At 42.7% G+C, this 20,363-nt stretch overlaps 1 protein-coding gene and 1 long non-coding RNA gene across 14 annotated transcripts in view; one reads left to right on the top strand and one right to left on the bottom strand.

Moving 5' to 3' along the window:
- FAM13A (family with sequence similarity 13 member A) overlaps window positions 1-20,363 on the top strand; it is a 230,767-nt gene that overhangs the window by 133,032 nt on the left and 77,372 nt on the right. For 3 of the 13 annotated variants that reach the window (XM_043514131.1, XM_043514133.1, XM_038398560.2), the window contains exon 1: window positions 5,250-5,644. The exons of 6 other annotated variants lie outside the window; for them this stretch is intronic. In XM_043514131.1, coding sequence (XP_043370066.1) covers window positions 5,616-5,644 — 29 coding nt within the window. In that variant the 5' untranslated portion in view covers window positions 5,250-5,615. Of the gene's footprint in view, window positions 1-5,054; window positions 5,645-12,297; window positions 12,369-20,363 lie in introns of those variants that run through there. 4 more of the 13 variants (XM_043514132.1, XM_043514128.1, XM_038398559.2 and 1 more) reach the window with 4 other exon arrangements.
- On the bottom strand, window positions 1,013-5,155 carry LOC119854353. The gene is made up of 3 exons (XR_005292425.2): window positions 5,015-5,155; window positions 2,318-2,865; window positions 1,013-1,647 (listed from the first exon to the last, which is right to left on the bottom strand). It is a non-coding gene; the product is annotated as an uncharacterized LOC119854353 (long non-coding RNA).

The raw sequence follows: 20,363 nt of genomic DNA, 5'->3' as shown, positions 1-20,363 counted from the left end.
GAAACATTGGTACACATTGCTGAGGATAGCAGTGATTCCTTGAGAATCCCTTTGCAGCTAGTCGGTGTCTAAGGGAGACAGTTTGGTTGAAATCTCAGGGCACGGCGACACTTGCAGATGTAGAGTGCTGTGAGTTAAACCTGCCTTCGTACAGCAAGTAGGGAAAGTGCTGCAGTCTGTCCACACTGACAGCTACAAGCACACTGGTGTGGCCACGTTTGTGGCACTTGCAGTGGCATTGGGAGCGGTGCATTGTGGGCAGCTATCCCACAGAGCACCTTTTCCCATTCTGGCGCTGTGGCTTGTGGGAAGGGGGCGGGGAGTGCGGGGCATTCTGGGTCCTGTCCCAATGCCCCGTGATGCATTGGTTCGCATCCCAGCATTCCCTTTGGCTGTTCCGTGGCACCATCTTTCAACAGTTTTTGTTCTGCGTGCTCTGTTTTCCCTTTTGGTCTGCGGGAATGGAGCCTGAACTGCTGAGGAATATGCTGATGAGTCTCTCCAGCACATCACGTTTGGCAGTCAAGTTATTCCTTAAGATCCAAAGTGACAGTGAGGACTCCAACGATGATATCGACTCGAATAACGCATATGACACGAGTTTGCTTGTTTAAAGGGTCGCTGGCGCTCTTTGTATGGGAAGCTGGATCTGGCCGATAACAGCATCCCTGTGGTTATATCTGCGTGCTGTACCCTCCATAATATTTGTGAAGGGAAGGGTGAAAGATTCACTCAGGCATGGAACTCGGAGGTTCAACACCTGGAGGCTAAATTTGAACAGCCAGAGAGCAGGGCTATTTGAGGGGCCCAGTGCGGGGCTGCAAGGATTAGGGATGTCTTGAGGGAGAAATTTGAGGCTGAAAGCCAACAGTAATGTCTGGTATGGTGCCCTGCACAGGAGTGAAGTGCGGTAGGAAACTGTGTTTTCTACGTATGATACACTGACTTGCAGTGCCTGTTGCTTTTCTGGGCTAAGGTTTCTTTTACGTTATGCAATAATAAAGAATGTTTTCAAAGCCAAAAAATCAATTTATTGAAAAGAAAAACAACACAACTGCTTGGGAAACACAAAGGGCAAGGGGGGTGAGGTGGGGTGGGGAACGGTACAATCACAGATTTGTGTATGTCCTGTCTGGAGTGCTGTGCAATGTGTGCTGCAGTTCAGGATGGCTATACTGCATGGTGATGGGGGTTGAATGCAGTGGGTAAGGGTCGTAGTTTTCAGGGCTGGGTGGTGAAGCTACAGGTGTTGGAGGCAGCAGGTGGCGGTAAGAACCCGGATGCTGGGGAAAGTGGTTTGGAGGTGACATGGTGCCACAAGTGAAAGAGTTTTGGGACAAGGGCTGCGGGGGGGGAGAGGGGAGGCTCAGTTGTTCTCCACCTGCATGGCTACGAGCGCCTGGATCAAGTCCGCTTGGCGCTCAATGATGCTTATCAGCTGCTCTGTGCTTTGGTGCCGGCGATCCGCATTCTGCTGGTGGACCCTCCTTTCACTCTCCCTCCACTTCTGCACTTTTATGTTTTCATTAGTTGAATGCTGCATGACTTCATGCAGCATGTCCTCTTTGCTTCTACGTGGCCTCTTCCTAATTCTTTGCAGCCTCTTGGCCGTTGATAACACAGACGGCTGAGATCTCAAGGTTGCATCTGTAAAGACAAAATGCAACACTTAACAGAGGCAGCATTGTTCATGCCAGACAGAGCAATGATTCCCCCATACTCAAGAGCAAGCACAGTCTACACATTTGCCTGTCCCAAATTTGCCTGTCCCAAAGCGAGCGCACATAAACCACGGGAGCCCCAAAATGGTGAGTAAGCACAGAGTCAAGCGTGACTGATGGTTTCACGGCTGTACTATCCTCTGGGTTTCTGTGCCTTGGGGAGAGCCAACAGCGGCAGGGGGCCCGTATACTGAACACTGTCCCACATTTTCCACTGGAGTTTGTCCTGGAAGATAACTTGCTGCTGAGGGGGACCTGGGAAGCAAGGGAGGGTCTTCTACTGCAATGCGGCTTCTGCCGTGGCCCATATGCAGCTTGCCTGTGTGTAGCAATGGTCCCCCCGCCCTCACGGCACAGTGGCACAGACATGTTAGACTGACTGGGAAAAGGACCACAGTGGCTCTCCCGAGAAACCTATGCAAGCGCATTGCCCAGGTTCTTGCTGTGACCTTTGAAGAGCTCACTGAGGCCGATTACCGCGATTGAGAGAGCACGTCAATGCCCTATTCTGCATCTAGGCATGCATGCAGCCCTAACCCTCCTCACTCCAAGAGCCCGCACCAAATAACTTCCTTCCCAAAATAAAAGCCACTTACCAGGAACCTCCTCTAGTGTTTGTCCTTCCCCAAGCACCGGCCGCGCGACTGGCTGCCTTCCTCCTGGCTTCAGAACAGCTCTAGGGAATCTAGGGATTCCAGGGTGTCTTCCTCCGCCGGAACAACCTCGCTCCCGCTTTGCTGCTCCTCCTCCTCCTCTTGCCTTGTTGAACTGGCCTCTGAAGTGTCCATGGTGGTCCTCGGCGTGGAGGTGGGGTCGGCCCCAAGTATCGCATCAAGCTCTTTGTAGAAACGGCAGGTCGCAGGGGCAGCACCAGAGCGTTTTTTGCCTCGCAGGCTTTGCTGTAGGCATTCTGCAGTTCCTTCACTTTAATCCCGCATTGCAGTGCATCCCTTTCCATCATATCCCTTGATATCTGCCCGAAGGTATCGTAATTCCTACAGCTGGAGCACAGCTGGGACTGGACAGCTTCCTCCCCCAAACACTGATGAGGTCCAGCACCTCGCCATTTCTCCATTCTGGGGATCGCCTGGCACGTGGAGGCATGGTCACCTGGAAAGATTCGCTGAGAGCACTCCGCGCCTGGCTGAGCAAACAGGAAGGGGATTTTCAAAATTCCCAGAGAATTTAAAGGGTGAGTCTGACAGTTGGTCACCTGAGGGCAGGGCAGTAGAGTTCAAAGTGACAACCAGAGTGGCTAGCACAGGCATTGTGGGACACTTCTGGAAGCTGATTAGAGCGCACTAACAGATCAGGGCGTCCACAGTGGCACCACGGCGCTCCAGCGGTGACGCAGCAAACGTTATTCCACTCGCTAAGGTGCAGTACCAGCAGTGCTGTAGCCACGGAGACAGAGCACTCTACGTGCTTTGCCAGTGTGGATGGGGAGTGAGCTAGTGTGCCCGGGGCTCCTTTACTGTACTGTAACTCGCAACTGTAGCCAAGCCCTCAGTCTTATACCATTAGTCCAATTCACTAGGACACACAGCTCCACCATGGAGCTATGCGCATGGCTGGAATAAGTCATTGTATTTTCAGTAAAAAGAAAAGGAGTACTTGTGGCACCTTAGAGACTAACAAATTTATTTGAGCATAAGCTTTCATGAGCTACAGTTCACTTCATCGGATGCATTTAAGAACAGACTACACTTGATCTTAAAATTTTCAGTGTTTCTTAAAAAGAAAAGGAGTACTTGCGGCACCTTAGAGACTAACAAATTTATTTGAGCATAAGCTTTTGTGAGCTTTTGGATGCACATCGATGAAGTGAGCTGTAGCTCACGAAAGCTTATGCTCAAATAAATTTGTTCGTTTCTAAGGTGCCACAAGTACTTCTTTTCTTTTTGCGAATACAGACTAACACAGCTGCTACTCTGAAACCAGTGTTTCTTAGTCACTCATTTAAAACTCAATGACATTTTTGAAACACAAATAAACTTCTAGTTGAGTTATGGTGAATTAGGCAAGAGGCTTTGCTCTCTGTTTCATGAAATTGTATCTGTGCTGTAAATGCAAAGTATATAAGTTTGGCATCTTGCTTAGGTATGTAGCATTTCCAGTAGCCTCTAAGGTTGGGGTCTGTGCTAGCAATTTATCCCAGTACAGTAGTGTCGATCCAGGAGTGATTTTTTTTTTAAATGACATTTCTATACTGGCAAAAGCTTTAGTGTAGATGAAATTATACAAGTATAAAAGTACTTCTGCCACTGTAACTTATTTCTTTCGGGAAACCATTATAAACTATACCAGCAAAAGCACCCTTTTGCAAGTATAAGCTGCATGTAGACTAGGAGGGTTTGCTGGTATAGCATCCTTTCTACTGTAGATTAAGAGGGCCTAACCTGGTTGGCCTCTATGCACTATGTTAACATTATTATTAATTATTTGCATTGTGGTAGCACCGAGAGACACTAACTGAAATTAGGGCTCTCTGTGTTAGGTGCTGTATATAGTTAAATAATAACTGAAGTGCTGCTGATTCCCGTGTGTTTCCTGTTCTGAGGACAAATAGAAAAGGAAAGAAAATGCATCCGATGAAGTGAGCTGTAGCTCACGAAAGCTTATGCTCTAATAAATTTGTTAGTCTCTAAGGTGCCACGGGTACTCCTTTTCTTTTTGCGAATACAGACTAACACGGCTGCTACTCTGAAACCTGAGGACAAATAGATTTCAGTCACCAGGGCTTTCAGCGTGGCACTTTTGACTTGCACAAAATTCACTGGAAAGAAAAAGATCTCTTCCACTTAATGGCTCAACAGCTGTGACTTGCATTTTCAGGACAACTGGATTCTGATCTCCCTTGGATTACGTCTGTGACTTTATGGCTTTTTAACCCCCCAAAGCTACACATTTTTTTCTTTTTCCACTGTGACTCAGGACCCATCCAATCCCTTCGTCATTAGAAACCAGTTGTTTTTCCAGCGTGCTTGGGTTTGACATTCATTGATTGTGTGTATGTGGCACCTCCTTGTTTATTAAGAGCAGGACACAGTTGCATCAAAAGATGTTCTGTTCCTGTCCTCCCCGCAAGAAGCGAGAGCTACGTGCCTGACGCGGTGCCATGGGTCTGGAGTGAGGGCTGCAATCTGCAGCAGACATGCCTGCAGCAGGGTGAAAGCAGATACCGACAGGAAACGCAGGCAGGCATGGCATCACGCAGGGATCACGGAGAACGTTTCCCCCTAGAGGCACCCCTTGTGCCTTTTCACGTCCTCGCGTCAATTTAAAAAACAAACCTATTGCCGCCGCCGCCGCCACCTGTGTTGTTGTTTCTAAATCTTCCTGCTGGACTAGCAATTACTTCCTCGTGCCAATGCAGTTTCTGGCTGGAACCTTTTGTCTCCTCCAGAGGCTGCGTGTGCTTGTCTCGGCAGCAGCCATTGGTTGCGTGTCCTCCGCTTGTCAGCCTCAGCCGCGGAATCGTTGTTGGGGCAAGTTTCAAGTTACCAGGCTGGCAAGGCCACGGAAGAGGAGGAGGGAGGGAGGCAGGCAGCGCTGTTGCGGCTGCTGTTTCTGATTGGCTGGCCGCTTCAGCTGCTTCTCTGGCACAAAAGGTCGAGGAGCACTGCAGCAGCGCGAAGCCGCAGCGCGGACAGCATGACTTTGACTTGCAGAAGTTTGCAGAGGCTACTCGAGCGCTAGCTTCCTATAGTGGAAGTAGCTTGCTGTATTCTCCAGCGAGTTTTCTCTGTGTCGCGTATTGCAGTATTAATCCTGCGCCTCTCTCTTGTGGCTGGGAAATAGGAATGCACTAGTGTGAGAAGATCTTCACTGCGGAGAAAAACCTGTTGGGGAAGAAACAGTTGTATGTTACCAATATAAACTTCCATTTCAGGAATGGCTTGTGAAATCATGCCTCTGCAAAGGTATATTGCTGCTGTTTTTTTTTTGTTGTTGTTGTTTTTTTTTTACTAGCTATTATTTAGATTCGTGTAGACATTAATCCTTACCAGGGTTGGAGTGATGCAATGGCAGAAGTACTTGTACATTGTAATAGCACGGTATATTATGTATGGATGACTTCTTTCTAGCAGTTTACAGGATATGATTTTTTTTCATTGCTGCGTGAGACTTGAGTAGTTGTTTAAAAGTTCATCTTATTCCTGATTAGCTCAATGTAAAATACTAGACTTGCCTCCTTAACCTCCTCCACCTCAAACATAGTTGCATATTCTTTATAGAAAATAGCTGAATTTCTAGAGTTCCTGAGGCAGGTTTACAGGATGTGTCTGACCATCTCTTTACCAATTCTTTGGAGCATATGAGCCACATCTTTGTTTTGTTTTCTGTGTGAAGGTTTCAGTCATAAGTGCTGGTTTCAGAGTAGCAGCCGTGTTAGTCTGTATTCGCAAAAAGAAAAGGAGAACTTGTGGCACCTTAGAGACTAACAAATTTGTTTAGTCTCTAAGGTGCCACAAGTACTCCTTTTCTTTTAGTCATAAGTGCTGGAACTCAGGGTGTGGGAAGTGCTGCAGCACCCCCTGGCTTGCAGTGGTTTCCATTATATCCAGGGTTTACAGTTTGGTTCAATGGGTCCCAGCACCCCCACTATAAAAATTGTTCCAGCACCCCTGATTTCAGTGCTTAGTACAAAAATGACCCCATTCCTTTCCGGAAAGCCTACCATGATGACACAGAAAGGTATTTTGAAAGGGCGCAAAGAGATTTAGATGCCCAAATGACTTTCAATGGGATTTGAGTGCTTAAAAGCCCTTTTTGCCTTTGTAAATTTCTCTCATATTGATTGATAGGAGTTTCCCATCCCTTTCCTGTAATGTATAGCTGTCTGCAGTAATGAAGAATTAACAGCTGGACTGACAGAACACAACTAGAGATGCCCTGATCCTCTGAGTAGTTGCTTTAGAAACAGAGGAAAAGCTGGGGTTTTCACTGGACTGTTCTCTTTTCATAGCATCTGGACACACAGCTCCTTAGAAGTGACTGCTGATGTGTGTCTGTGCTAAAACACTGTAGGGTAAACTGCAACTGGGCTCTTAAAATGAAAATATATAACTAATTAAGGGGGAAATGTAATCAGTCCCTTGATTATGTCATTAATATTTTTGCTGGCTGGTATTTTAATTTTCTAAATGGTGTGTTTGCTTCCGTCTTCAATAAAATATGGTGAATATTCACCTTCATGCAAACTAAAGACCAGTGAATGCAGTAAAAGATTGGTCGTGCTTTATCAGCATTGTTCTAAGGAGTTAGCGTTGTTATTTTAACAGCTTCTCTGAAGTTGCTGTATTTTCCTTGCAATGATAAATAGTAATTGAATTAGATGTCCAAACCATATTGCCCTGCTCCTGGACTCAACGTACTGTGGAACATGGAGAATCAGCTCTGTGCAGGCAGATGTAGTGGAGCTCTGTTTTGCAGTGATGCAGTCAAGGGGCCTTCATGTTGATGTCTGCAGAGAAACAGAAATACTGTCTGTGCCTTACAGGATCAAGTATTCACTGTGATGATTTCAATTCCAAGATGCTATCTCTCTGCTGTCAGAACCAGTGGCTGTTACTGTGTTCTCTGTAGCAGCCTCTTGACTGTAAATGTGTGCTCTTCTGGGGAAAGTAGCTCTTATTCATAGGGCTGTCTTGACTATGCTCCTTGTTTCTGTTAGTTGAAATGATTAACTTGAGAGCAATCAGAAATGCAATGTATTTGAATAATAATGCAGTTGATTCAGAAAGGAAGCTTTTTTTAAAAATTCTTAATTGGTGATGAAACTGTGCACATGGTGTAGAATCATTTGGGTTTCCTATTTTAAAGTAACAGTTTAGAATAGACACATGAATATTGTATCTCCTTGGTTTCTACACCCCCTAAATTCCCTTAACCTCTAGACAGATGCATATAAAGTCCTGTGGGCACCCTACAACATCATTCTCTCCACCACACAATTCTTTCATCCTAAAACTTCCTAACGTAAAATCTCCTTTCTTTCTACCTTGTGTCTTCACTGCAAAAAAGGTGGGGGAGGGGGGATTACAGTGGGATCACTGTGCCTTACCGATCCTGTGCCTTACCTTCATAGCGGAGACAAGGGACCGGGTGTTGACCTTGCTTAGTTTACTTCATGATAAAACTGCAGTGCCTTGGCACCATTAATACTTTACAAATGGAGAGCTGATGTGTGTTACGGTATCCTGTGGTAAAACATATTCTTTTCAGCAGTGAAGACAGAGCCTTAGATTCCTGGGTGCACTGCTCCCATTAGCTAGGCAGACTAGTGACAACCTCCAACTGCTACTCCACAGACTAGCAAATGGAAGCACTTGTACAATGAGCTGCAGTCCCCTTCTCCCTTTTCAGAAAACAAATCTCTTCCCAGCAACCACCAAACTCTGGCTTGAATCCTGCAATGAGATCTGTGTGGATGAACCTCTGCATCATGGACCGGGGCTCATAAGCACAAAATAGATTGTAAGGTCTTGGGGACCCAGACCATCTTTCTGTGATGTGTTTATGCCATGTCCACAACAGTTGGTCTTCGATCTATATCTGAATCTAGCCCGAAAAATCAAAATATTTCATTTTGTAAATGATAAAATGAACCATTTCAATACTTCTGAATTTTTGTTTTGTTTTCATTTCAGCCAAAGCATTTTGGCAAAATAGACACACATTGGCAAAATGTTTTGGTTGACCCAAATCTGCTTTTTTCGGCAAAGAAAGTTTCAGCTGAAAAATTTGCCCAGCTCTAATCAAGATATTCATGTAGGGGAAGGTCTGTCTAGATGTCACAGAATATTATATAATTATATATGCATGTAACCATGTGTACTGCACATACACATTTCATACTATATATAGATGTATATCTAAGAATGGTATGTGAATAGATATGCTGTCTTTGTAAGAGAGAGAAACAGTATACGTGTCCAGGGCGCACTTTCTTGTGGCGCATGAGGTGGAATGTCGAGTGCATGTGGTACTTCACTGTTCCCAAAACACTTACAGCACTCCTGTTTTTCAAAGTCAGTATCAGTAAATTACATTTTTCATTTCATTTAGTTGATACAGGGGTTCTCCAACTTTGGGGTCCTGACCCACAGTTTGAGAACAGCTGAGTTAGTACATTAAGTATTCTTCTGAATAACAGTAACATAATTTTATTAAGTTATCTTATTAGCAGTACTATTGACTCAGAATTTCTTATTTATTTTAGCTGAGTGTATGTATCATATTACAGACTTCATGAAGTTGAAACATATGGCTGCTTTCACAAAATGTACCTGCCACATCTCAGGTTCAAGGAGCTGGCTGATAAGAGAGCCATATATGTGATTTAGATTCTCAGTGGCCTTTTATTTTTTTTACAATCTGCCGGAAATAAACAAATTGGAGGAAGGAGTAAGAAAACCATGTCAGATATTTTTAAACCCTTTTATGGGCTGAGGAGTGTAGCTAATGATTTCCAACTGGGCTGCTGGTGATGCCGAACTCCCTTCGTTCCCAATCTGATTGTTTCATTTACCGTCTCTGTTTTTATGAGTACAACTGTATTTTAGCTGGAGTAAAATGTTCCTGTTCTTGTGTGTTTTCTTCTTGGTGGAACTGTGGATACGTTGTTTGTTTTAGCTTTTCTTTTTCAGAGCAATGAGCAGCTGATCAGAAAGTCATATTGTAACATAAGCCTGATGAAATCATATCGATCTTTTGGATTTCTGTATCACCTTCCCTCCAATGAACTCAAAGAGCTTTATAAACATTAGTGAAATAAGCTTCACCGTTGAACTCTGGGGGTAGAGGTTGGAATTATTAAACTCATTTTACAGGTAGGGGAAACTGAGGTACAGATCATAAATGACACATGCAAGGTCAGACATGAAGGCGATGACAGAGCAAGGAACACAGTCTATATCTCTTGACTTCAAGTCCCAGGCCTGATCTGCTAGATCTGTGACTCGGTGCCTATTGAAACCATTGAATGGGAGTCTTTATATTGACTTGAATGGGAGTTGGCTTCCAGCTCCTAAAGTGCAAGCCGATCTGTAAATCTTCTCATTTATTAAGCTTTGCCTCCAGTTTTTTTTCTGTGATAAATATTCTGGATGTGATCAACATTGTAAATGAAATATAGTATTGTTAACTTGAACTATCTGTAACCAAGTTCAATTACTTTCTCTTGCCACAACGGCAGATTAGAGGAGAAAATCTAGATTTTTATACTGAAAGATTGTGCCTCTCCACATGTTCACTTGACACCCATCAACTTTTTAGAAGCAGTCCTGAAACAAAAAGGCCTGCAGTTACTTAGTCAGTTTGGTTCCTTTATTGTGCAATGTGTGTGTAAGTGATTGTACAACTTGCCACTGTTAAATTCTAGGAAAGGGAGCAACTTTGGCTGGAGTACACTTGGAGTCATTCCTTCCACCTCCTTATAACCTATTTTCTGGTTTTATCCAACTGGAGAACATTGCCAAACCACAAATAAGGAGACAAAACTCTGCCCTGTCTTCTTTCTTTTTTTTTTTTTTTAAGATTAAAATTAGTTGAGCTTTATGATAAAAAAAAAAGAAGGAAGGAAGGAAGGAACAGTGTTGAATACTATTTACAGCAGCTTATAAAGGTAAACATATCAGTAATAAGATACGAGCAGAAAATAATTGTACAAAATTACACAATCATAAGTTTCCACAACATGCAAATAAATAAAATTAAATGTAAATATGGACTGTAGTTTGCAGTGGGAAGGGCGTGATTCCACTCTGCTTATCGTGCTGTTATAATTAGCGCTACAGTTTTGTCACAGAAATTTTTAATAAATTTCATAGCAGAGGGGTGCGGGAAAAGATAAGTCAGGGAAAGGTGGGAGTGAGGAGCCCATACGGGGGGTTTTGGAGAGCAAGCCCACCCACACTCACCCTTCTGCGATGGCTCCTGTCTCGTGGGGCTGGGCCTGGCTGGGTGTTGGAACATGGCCCACGTGCTCGTAGGACCAGTCCATAGATGGAGACTGAGGGACAGATGGACCAAAACTGAGTGGCATTGTAATCCTATGTGCTAGGTCACAACGCTGATCAAATTTGACTCACTGCCCCTCTGTCTCCATCTACGGAAGGGTGGATACGCCAAACCTGAATGGGCCAGGTCACAAAGCCTGAAATGGGGAGCCAGGCCCAGCTCTGTGGGACAGGAGGTACTGCTGATGGGTCATGGACTTCATTCAAATTCACAATTACTGTGAAAACTGTGACCTCTGCACCAAAATTGTAGCTGTATTAAAATAATTTCTCTTTCCACGCTGCTGTTTTGTAATGTGAGAACACCAGTAAAATATACAGCAAAACTCTGCCCAGGCTGAAGGAGGTGTCACTGCTCTTATTGAGTCTGCAGTCCTTCATCTCCTTGTCCTTAGGAATCAGTATATATTATTGAGGCAGTGCACATGTAGATACTTGGTAGTGGTTTAAATGATATGTGCCTATACTGTATAGTGGATTTCTCTAGGGTTAAAAGAGAATGACTTCCTATTATAGACTTGGTACTGATGACTGAGTCTTGTTGTTGAGACATAGGTTAGCTAATAATAAGACACCTCAGTGGTACGACATACTGATCCTGCACATTTCTCTCAGCTTGTTTTTATAAAATTGGCCATTTTTAAAATGCCAGATAAATCAGTGCTTTGATCAACACAGATGCTCAACCTCATACTAAGAGGTCATTCTGCCTTCCTTGCAGCCTGCAGTCATACCCCCACAAGCCATAATCTTACAAGCTAAGGCAGGGTCTACTTGGGTCAACGCTTGGATGAGAGAAAGAGAAAGTCTCCGGTTTTGCGGAAAATGGAGTAGGAGACTCCTCTGAACCTTCTAAGTCAATGCCAAGCTGGTCCCTGAAATATTGTTAATGGCCTTTTAGATTATATATGTGGCTTAGGTTCAGGAGAAAGATAACTGTTACTGAATAGATGTCTGATGCTTTGTTGCATAGGCCCTAGTCAGCAAAAGTACTTATTTGCCTAACTTGATTTCAGTGGGATTGCTGACATGCTTAAAGTTATACACGTCCTTAAGTACTTCACTGCATTGAGGCCATCAGGAAGAGAAGTGCTACAGACATAAAATCTTTCTGAAATTTGCTGAATATGAAAGTTGATCTTTAGGTCATTCACAGAACAAATGAAGAGCACTGGTCTCTGTTTAAAAAAAGTCAGGTCATGCCAACAGTTACTACACAGTGGTTTCTGAAATGCCACAGCACCTCCTGTGTAATTAAAGTAGGAAACCACAATGGTATCTCTTAATAACTGAAGCAAATGTTGATTTTTAATGGTGGCCACTCAGTATGCTGAAACAGCTATTACAACTTTAAGTTAAACTTGTGTTTCCTCTTATTTGCATAAAGGAAGCTGGATTTTATTTCTACCAGTTATTATACCTTCTCCTTTCTTTTTTCTCCATCATCCACTTCAATGATATTGCTAATGTTTTTGGTCTGAAACTTCTTCTCTTCAAAGAACCTGAAATATCCTGATAATATTTCTCATTAGCAATCCTTCCCTTTCTCCCAGGGTTGTGGAGGAGGGGAGTACAAGGAAACAGTTGTGATGTTAAGAAATCACATGCAATAAAGATTAATCAGGTATATCAGTCTTGCACCTTTCACTCAGACCACATCGGCTTTAAAAAATAATGGAGTGCTGAAGAATCTGTGGGGATTATATATTCAGTGCAAAATACTACCATACCATGATATATCGGTTTTCTGTGAGGACTGTTTTATGTTTCCAATAACTTAATTATGAAATATTCTATAGAGATTTATAAATATTGAATATCAAAATAAGTAAAACAAAAAAGTGCCACTAAAATCTTTTGCAAAAGAAAAGTGTTGCTGTCTCTTACACATGTGCATTAGCCTGACATGCTCATTGTGAATGGAAGGAAGAAAACTAGACTGTGGTATCTTTTTGGTCTCAGAATAGCAGATTTCCCAGTTGAGCCCAAAATAAAAAAAACTGTTTTAGCATAGATACCGGTAGTAAACTGATAGCCGTTGGCTTTTCGATGGCTCCTCCAATTGTCTGTATTAAAAGTAGCAACAACAGTGTATTTCCATAAAAAGTGTTGTGACAAAAAATAAATCAAAAAATGGATTTATTTTGAAGTCCAGAATAGCTTTTTGAAATGTGATGGAGAGGAAAGAAGAGCCTTTATTTTTATCTAACTTTTGGGGACAGAACAAACATGCAGTGTATGGTACGGCAGTAGGAAAACATGACCTTGGCTGAATAGTATACCCTGCTGATGTCTAGCTCCTTTGTCTCCACTGCAAAACATTGACCTTTCAGTCAAAGTACATTTTGAACTATTCTAATTTAAAACAAATGAAGAATTAAAATCAAGGTCCTTCCCAATCTCTGTACCTTTGCAGAGCTGCCTTTCTGACAAGGGTGTGATTGTGGAGAGCTGTAGCCAAGGACAAGATTGGCCATTTGGTATCCTGGGCCGTCAGGGTTCTGGGATATCCTGGGATGAAAAGTTTGTCAGTCCTCAGTACTGGTTACCCTAATCAAAAACTATCAGTCCAAATGAACAAGAATTAGCTCAAGATCTGGGAAAGGCTCACCTGTTCTCTTATTTTATCTAACAAGAAATATGGGGAATATTTTTTTTTAAATATTCTTCACTGAGAGCATGAACACAGGTCAGCAGCAGGTACAGCCTACCTTTAATGACCATGGGAAAGGGAAATAGCTTCCAGGATAGGTACTCACAGATGCATTGGCTGTGAATGTTTGGCCTTCAACCAGAGGCACGGTGGAACCTTGAGAACTTGCCATATGATGGTGGGAACATCTTTGGGGAGCCATTAGAACCTGCTAGTCCTTCTGTAAACTACAGAACACATGAAGAAAATAATAACTAGTAGGTTTTTGGTTGGTTTGGCCATCCTTACAAAGGCTCAGGAAAGCAATGGCGCAGCTTTGTATTTTATAAACATTCAGAAGTTTAAATTCAGATTTCCATATTCATAAAAATAGTTGTCCAGTGTGTGTGTGTGGGTCAGTTTTTGTAGAGAAAACAGTAACCCTCTTTTGACTTGAACTGAGTCAGAGTTCATGAATACATCCCTTACAGTGTGTTACCTGCGTGGCACAATTCCTGCCAAGCTATTGACAGCTGGCTAAATATAGTGCAAGGGTGTTCTTGTTGTTTGTTTTGGATTATGACAGTGTACCCATAAACAGTTCAAACTTCATGGATGTCATAGCATTAAATATTTTTTTGGTTTGTTCTTTATGGGTAATATGTTTTGTGTGTTTTCCATAAGAAAAATATTTGCTTAAAGATCAAGTAGCCTATTATGTGTTACACCAGCTAGGGAACATTACTGGCATTCTCCCAGTCTTTCAAATCAGATTTTTTTTTCATCAGCTCAGTAGGAGACAGGAATGCAACATTTCTTTAGCAGCAAGGACAACTAAAGATAAATGCATTGAGATTATTATTTTAGCAGCAAGGTCATGATCAGGATTTAGATGTTGCTGGGGGATGAGCAAGAAACTGCCTCCTTTTGAAGGATTGTCTGAAAATGCCATGCATGTCTGTTCAAAATCCTAATTGTGGGAAATCTATCAAAGTCTGAAGCAGAGTTAGCCCACTCTGCTTCCCAGGCAACTGCTTAGCCATGCCAGTGAATGGAAGCTGAACAGACAACTATTAACTTAAATCACTTCTCCTGTCCCCATATATATTCAGTGCCTTGTGGCTATAAATAGTGTGTAACATTTAACAGGGAGATGGTGGGAGTGGAAAATCATAATTTACAACCAAAAACCCAGTAGTTATTATTTTCTTCATGTGTTCTGTAGTTTACAGAAGGACTAGCAGGTTCTAATGGGTGGATATTCTGCTAGGACTGTAGAAGGTACTGGAAATTAACGTTAGAATTGCTCACTCATTCTACCACTGTGCAAACAGTTGACTTGGTTTTACAGTGGTAAGTGCTAAGTAATTCTTTCTTTCTGAAAAGGTCATTGTCTAATCCCTATTACACAGTGCAGTCCACTTAAATGTTTACGATTTCTTAAAGACTTCAAGCATTTTGTTCAGGGCCATGTTCTGAAAGGGAGCAGGTGAGGAGTACTTTTTACTGTGTGTCATCAATGATAGATCTCTCAGAAAATATTTCACTGTGCCACTCAGTGATCTTTCTTTCAGGAAACACCTTAAGTGTCGCTGGCAGTAAAGGAGTCTTGTGCAAAATACATTTCAATCCATTACCATCCTACTGATATGGTGTAACAGTTGGAAGATAACCCTTTATGGTTTAAATCACATTGTTCATTCGTTTGTTTTTATATCTTGCATCTGATTTTTCAATGCAGAAATTAGTTTAAAAGCTCTTGTATGAGGCTTCCAATTCTGCTTGTACTACAATTTGTGTGTTTGTGTAAACAAGATGTCACCTTACAGCAGCAGGCTACGAAATGTAGTTTTAAATTAAAAATTGTAATAATTTATATGTGGGAATTTTATTTGGATTTCCAGGGGGCTTGATGATCTAACATCCAGTTTTGGGAATGCCTAGACAAGCCATTTACAACACACACTTTGCTTCTCTACAAAAGAAAAAAGACACTAAACTATCTAAACTACTATATGCCACAAGGGGCCATAACAGTGGTTGCCTTAACCCACCCAGCAATATTGTTAATCTATCCAACTATACTCTTAGCCCAGCAGAAGAATCTGTCCTATCTCGGGGCCTCTCCTTCTGCCACTCCACCACCACGAAAATGATACAGTTCTGTGGTGACCTAGAATCCTATTTTCGATGTATCCGACTCAAGGAATATTTCCAACAGATCTCTGACCAACATACTAACCCACAGAGACCTTCCTACCAACACTACAAAAAGAAGGACTCTGGGTGGACTCCTCCTGAAGGTCGAAACAACAGACTGGACTTTTACATAGAGTGCTTCCGCCAACGTGTATGGGCTGAAATTGTGGAAAAGCAGCATAACTTGCCCCATAACGTCAGCCATGCAGAACACAATGCCATCCAAAGCCTCAGAAACAACTCTGACATTATAATCAAAAAGGCTGACAAAGGAGGTGCTGTCGTCATTGTGAATAGGTCGGAATATGAACAAGAGGCTACTAGGCAGCTCTCCAACACCACTTTCTACAAGCCATTACCCTCTGATCCCACTGAGAGTTACCAAAAGAAACTCCAGCATTTGCTCAAGAAACTCGCTGAAAAAGCACAAGAACAAATCGGCACAGACACACCCCTGGAACCCCAACCTGGAGTATTCTATCTGCTACCCAAGATCCATAAACCTGGAAATCCTGGATGCCCCATCATCTCAGGCATTGGCACCCTGACAGCAGGATTGTCTGGCTATGTAGACTCCCTCATCAGGCCCTACGTTACCAGCACTCCCAGCTATCTTCGAGACACCACTGACTTCCTGAGGAAACTACAATCCATCGGTGATCTTCCTGAAAACACCATCCTGCCCACTATGGATGTAGAAGCCCTCTACACCAACATTCCACACAAAGATGGACTACAAGCCATCAGGAACAGTATCCCCGATAATGTCATGGCTAACCTAGTGGCTGAACTTTGGTGACTTTGTCCTCACCCATAACTATTTCACATTTGGGGACAGTGTATACCTTCAAATCAGCGGCACTGCAATGGGTACCCGTATGGCCCCACAGTATGCCAACATTTTTATGGCTGATTTAGAACAACTCTTCCTCAGCTCTCATCCCCTAATGCCCCTACTCTACTTGCGCTACATTGATGACATCTTCATCATCTGGACCCATGGAAAAGAAGCCCTTGAGGAATTCCACCATGACTTCAACAATTTCTATCCCATCATCAACCTCAGCCTGGACTAGTCCACACAAGAGATCCACTTCCTGGACACTACGGTGCTAATAAGCAAAGGTCACATAAACACCACCCTGAATCGGAAACCTACTGTCCGCTATTCCTACCTACATGCCTCCAGCTTTCACCCAGATCACACCACACGATCCATTGTCTACAGCCAAGCTCTACGATACAACCGCATTTACTCCAACCCCTCAGACAGAGACAAACACCTACAAGATCTCTATCATGCACTCCTACAACTACAATACCCACCTGCTGAATTGAAGAAACAGATTGACAGAGCCAGAAGAGTACCCAGAAGTCACCTACTACAGGACAGGCCCCACAAAGAAAATAACAGAATGCCACTAGCCATCATCTTCAGTCCCCAACTAAAACCTCTCCAATGCAACATCAAGGATCTACAACCTATCCTGAAGGACGACCCACCACTCTCACAGATCTTGGGAGACAGGCCAGTCCTTGCTTACAGACAGCCTCCAAACCTGAAGCAAATACTCACCAGCAACCACATAACAGAACCACTAACCCAGGAACCTATCCTTGCAACAAAGCCCATTGCCAACTGTGTCCACATATCTATTCAGGGGACACCATCATAGGGCCTAATCACATTAGCCACACTATCAGAGGCTCGTTCACCTGCACATCTGCCAATGTGATATATGCTATCATGTGCCAGCAATGCCCCTCTGTCATGTACATTGGTCAAACTGGGCAGTCTCTACGTAAAAGAATAAATGGACACAAATCAGATGTCAAGAATTATAACATTCAAAAACCAGTCAGAGAACACTTCAATCTCTCTGGTCACTCGATTACAGACCTGAGAGTGACTATTCTTCAACAAAAAAAACTTCAAAAACAGACTCCAACGAGAGACTGCTGAATTGGAATTAATTTGCAAACTGGATACAATTAACTTAGGCTTGAATAGAGACTGGGAGTGGATGGGTCATTACACAAAGTAAAACTATTTCCCTGTGTTATTTCCCCCCTCCCCCCCCCCACTGTTCCTCAGACATTCTTGTCAACTGCTGGAAATGGCCCACCTTGATTATCATTACAAAAGGTTTTCTTCCTCCTCCTCCTCCCCCTCCCCCCGGCTGGTAATAGCTCATCTTAAGTGATCACTCTCCTTACAGTGTGTATGATAACACCCATTGTTTCAAGTTCTCTGTATATATAAATCTCCCCACTGTATTTTCCACTGAATGCATCCGATGAATTAAGCTGTAGATCACGAAAGCTTATGCTCAAATAAATTTGTTAGTCTCTAAGGTGCCACAAGTACTCCTTTTCTTTTTGTGAATACAGACTAACACGGCTGCTACTCTGAAACCTCTGTTACATGGAACTCGTGGTTCAAATCTGGGCATGGTTTACAGGTGTTCAACCTTCCAGTGCACAGTAGATAAAGTAATTAACATGTACTTGTCTGGGGGAGGATGTGCTTTTTGGAATAGATCTTATGAGACAATTCGCTCTTTGCGGATATCAAAGCACCAGAGCATACTTCATAAGTTTAGGGTAAAACCCAGTGTTCCTGTCCAAAGTCTTCCCCTCTCCCTGTGATGGTGCTGTGTCGCTATAAGTTGCCACCATCCATCCCAGAGGTGGCTGTATGTTAGTGCTGGTGGATATGGACAGTTATAAAGCATTTAAAGTTATTATTTAGCCTGTGAAATTTCATAACTCTGTAAGCTAAATGAAATGGTTCTTTTTTCCCCCTCTGACTAATGCTGTCAATATAGTTTTTCTTCTGGTTTACTTTGCAAAAATATATAGTGATGAATATATGTTTGTGTTCATAGAAAATTGTTTAATGGAACTCATAATGCAATGATTTTACTTGCAATCAAATAAAAATATGATAACTCAAACAGCAACTTCTTCTGATAATGCTATCAGTTTAACAAACCCATCAAAAATCTAGAGTGGATATCTATATAAGAAAGTTATTTTGACCTTTTAATGTCATTGTAATGTTTTCTGGGACCTGGGAACTAACTGGTAGCCCTAAGATAGGGAAAGACAATGTGTATGGTTGCGACAAAGTTGATGTCTGTTCTGTACTGAAATGCATTTTATGTTGTCATACCAAATTACACTGATGTCTAGAAGTTCTGACAGCACTGTGGATTGTTCTGCACTTTGGCTTTATTTTTTTATGTTCCATGTAGACCATAGGGACTGTATTGGCATTCAGGCTATAAATAAAGCTGTTGTGTTATTGAAGTATAATGAGTAAATGATGAAAACTCTGCCTCTGGCCTTATGACTCATAAGAACTTTTTTATTGATTTAATAAAGAATGTGCAACAGATTACAAAGAGACAAATATACACACAGAAGGACTACATAAGTTGTTGTGATTAGTTTCTTTCTGTTATAGATGCTTGTCTTTGTAGAATGTGTTACGTAAACATATGCTGTAGTTTGTCTTCTACAAAGCAATAATAATAATAATTGGCACTTACATGACTCTTTTTAATTCTTCAGAGTACTGTACAAGCAGTAACTACTGCTCTCAGCTCTCCTGGGAGATGGGTGTTATTCTCACTTTAAACACAAACAGAGATGCTAACTAAGTGACTTGACACAGCACAGGGGAGCCTGATTGCACAGCACCTCTGAAAAGTGCATTGTGTGCTCCCCTTTACAGGAACAGCTAAACCAGCCAGTGCAGAAGGTGGGGGAACCATTGCACCTACCCCCGCTTCCCCCTCTCCCTGAGCCTTGCTCACCCATATAAAGCTGAGCATAATCTTGCCCAAGCAGTGTAGAACTAATCTTTGGAAATGAATAACAAACTTTCCATGGATGATGGTTGAATTGTTGGATCAGTTAGAGGAATGGGAATGCTGCAGAGTCATTGTTGTTCCAGACAAAGGAGTCATCCTGGGTTTTGCCAGATTTCGTAATTTCAGCAGTAGCCTCCATTCCCTTCTCGGTGGCATTTTGTGTTGCCTTAGAATTCTAGACCACTGTGGAACCTAAAAACACAGATAGCACCTTAGAGACTAACAAATTTATTAGAGCATAAGCTTTCGTGAGCTACAGCTCACTTCATCGGATGCATTTGGTGGAAAAAACAGAGGAGAGATTTATATACACACACACAGAGAACATGAAACAATGGGTTTATCATACACACTGTAAGGAGAGTGATCACTTAAGATAAGCCATCACCCACAGCAGGGGGGGGAAAGGAGGAAAACCTTCCATGGTGACAAGCAGGTAGGCTAATTCCAGCAGTTAACAAGAATATCAGAGGAACAGTGGGGGGTGGGGTGGGGGGGAGAAATACCATGGGGAAATAGTTTTACTTTGTGTAATGACTCATCCATTCCCAGTCTCTATTCAAGCCTAAGTTAATTGTATCCAGTTTGCAAATTAATTCCAATTCAGCAGTCTCTCGTTGGAGTCTGTTTTTGAAGCTTTTTTGTTGAAGTATAGCCACTCTTAGGTCTGTGATCGAGTGACCAGAGAGATTGAAGTGTTCTCCAACTGGTTTTTGAATGTTATAATTCTTGACGTCTGATTTGTGTCCATTCATTCTTTTACGTAGAGACTGTCCAGTTTGGCCAATGTACATGGCAGAGGGGCATTGCTGGCACATGATGGCATATATCACATTGGTAGATGCGCAGGTGAACGAGCCTCTGATAGTGTGGCTGATGTGATTAGGCCCTATGATGGTATCCCCTGAAT

The sequence above is a fragment of the Dermochelys coriacea genome, chromosome 4 (genome assembly GCF_009764565.3).
Source record: "Dermochelys coriacea isolate rDerCor1 chromosome 4, rDerCor1.pri.v4, whole genome shotgun sequence".
In the NCBI taxonomy this organism is placed as follows: domain Eukaryota; kingdom Metazoa; phylum Chordata; order Testudines; family Dermochelyidae; genus Dermochelys; species Dermochelys coriacea.
This window is presented reverse-complemented; position numbering and strand designations above follow the sequence as displayed.